General features: G+C 41.5%; 1 protein-coding gene across 1 annotated transcript in view; it reads left to right on the top strand.

Moving 5' to 3' along the window:
* Window positions 1-2,351, top strand: part of LOC105812987 (chromosome unknown open reading frame, human C16orf62) — a 136,022-nt gene that overhangs the window by 82,717 nt on the left and 50,954 nt on the right. The window contains exon 23 of the mRNA XM_012647550.1: window positions 811-891. Within this exon, the coding sequence (XP_012503004.1) occupies window positions 811-891 (81 nt within the window). The remainder of the gene's footprint in view (window positions 1-810; window positions 892-2,351) is intronic.

The raw sequence follows: 2,351 nt of genomic DNA, 5'->3' as shown, positions 1-2,351 counted from the left end.
TTTAACATCATTAAATATCAGTCAATATTCCAGTTTCCCCAATTGTCTCTTAATTCTTTTAGTTCAAATCAGGATTAAAAAAAGGTACATACATTGCAATACGCTTCTTAGGGTACTTTTGATCTGTAAGTTCTCTCTCAATCTCTCTCCTTCCCCCCTTCTCCTTTTTTTCTCCCTCCTGTAATTTGTTTGTTGAAGAAATTGGGTCTTTTCTCAAGTTTCCAAGACCTGGTTTTGCCGATTGCATCCTTGTGATGGTGTTTAACGTGTTCTCCTGCCTGTAGTATTTGCCATAAATGGGCAGTTAGCTCTAGAGACTTGAAAACCATTCCTAGCTAGTGGGCCATATACAAACAGGCCCTGGCTGGATTGGGCTATAGTAGGCTGACCCCTGATATAGGTGACAGAAGTGAACGGTGAGGAATTGGTCAGATACCTTGTAAGGGGCGAGGTATCCTCCTCCCACAATGCCTCACTGTGCTCCCCACGGGCGCCTCAGGGCGGGACCTGGGCTGGGCAGGCAGGAAGTGGCACGGTGGATTCCATCACCACTCAGGGCGAGCAGGCTCGAGGTAAAGCCCCAGGACCTTGGAGAACAGTGTTTAGTCCTGACATAGTGCAGGGCTGTGGTACCAGCCCAGGTGATATGCGTGGGATTTCTCCCCTTCTGTTATTTTCAGCAGAATGTTTGAAACCTTTGCCTGGAAGATGTGAGATATATTCTGAATATGTTACTTCTTTCCCTGAGGAAAATGGTCACCGATTGCCTTTTAGTGTCTGATCCAGGTTTGATGTCTTTTCCCCACTTAGAAACGAGAGGTGAATACGGTTTTGGCTGATGTCATCAAGCACATGACTCCAGATCGTGCATTTGAAGAGTCCTACCCTCAGGTAACAGGTTTGCATTTCTCATTTCAACACTGTTAGGGATTTTGTTCTGCTGAATTAAACACTCGTGTTACATGGGTCAGGCTGAAAGTCAGATAATCCTGTGTTTGAATCATAGCTCTGCTATATCCTAGCCACGGTGCCCTTTGATCAGTTACTTAACTTTGTCGTGCTTCAGTTTTCTCACCTGTAAAATGGGGATAATAATAGTCCTGTCCTCAGAGTTGTTGTAAGGATTGAATGAGATGTATATGGGAAGCCCGGACACCGTTGCTTAGCACATGGTAAATACTGAAGAAGGAGCAGCATCATTGGCACCAGTAAGTAAGGTGTCCGTGTTTTTCAGTTAAATTAACTTTTTGTTTGGAAATAAATTTAAGCTTATTGGAAAGTTGAAAGAATAGCTCAAAGAACTCCCATAATACCCTGATTCACTACCTATTAACATTTTGCCGCATTTGGTTTATCATTATCATTGTGTGTGTGTGCACACCCATGTGTGACATATACATGTATATATGTAAATTTTGCTCTGAATCGCTTGAGAATAGTTGCATCCATCGTGCCACATCTTTGCTTCTGAAGAGTTCAGTGAGTATTTCCGAAGAACAGGGACATTCTCCTACTTAACCATAGTTCCGTTGTCAATGTCAAGGAAGTTAAATTATGTCAGATACTCCATAATTCATACTCCAGTTTTGTCAGCTGACTCAGTGTCCTTTATGACAGGTTTTTTCCCCCCCTGAAGTGCAGAATGCAGCTTAGAATCACTTTCTGTAAAGTAAATCTTGACCCAATTAAGATTTTTATTTAACAACATGATGTTCTGGTATTATCCACCTGAGATTGATGTCCAACTGCACTTGGTATAAGGCAATTAGTTACATATTCTTGTAAGAATTTTAGAGTTGTTATATTTTGCTAGTTTAAGAATTTTTCACCATTTGCTCATTAAAATGGTTCATCATTACAATTTACTGGGCAGCCACTGACTACCTGACATTTCTCTAGGTGTGATTAGAAACAGTGCATGGTCGTGCATGGTGTCTGGTGCATAGTAAATAAATACCATTGAATGAGTAAAGCGTGTAGAAGAGATGGACCATACCCTTGTGGCTTATCAAGACTTCACATGAAAACTGATATGCATTAGAATTTTTGTTGAAGAATATTTAGTTAAGACCTTGACTGCTAGGGACCCAGTTAGTTGAAAACTTCATACAGTGTAACAATTTTAAAGCAGTCTGTTCCAAGAGAAAGGGAGATTATGCTATATTATAATTTGGTCATATCTAAAAACAACTTTTAAAAGCTGCCCTGGAGTCAGCCAGCATTCAGGACAGCCATTCATATCAGCAGAGAGCCCCTTGTCTAGAGGGAGGGCCACGTTAAGAAAAGCCCCACTGCTTGGGGCTGTGGAGAATTGACTTACTCCAGGTCTGGGACAGGAAAGTACAAGGTGA

The sequence above is a fragment of the Propithecus coquereli genome, unplaced genomic scaffold (assembly GCF_000956105.1).
Source record: "Propithecus coquereli isolate 6110/MARCELLA unplaced genomic scaffold, Pcoq_1.0 Scaffold27, whole genome shotgun sequence".
NCBI classification, from domain to species: domain Eukaryota; kingdom Metazoa; phylum Chordata; class Mammalia; order Primates; family Indriidae; genus Propithecus; species Propithecus coquereli.
This window is presented reverse-complemented; position numbering and strand designations above follow the sequence as displayed.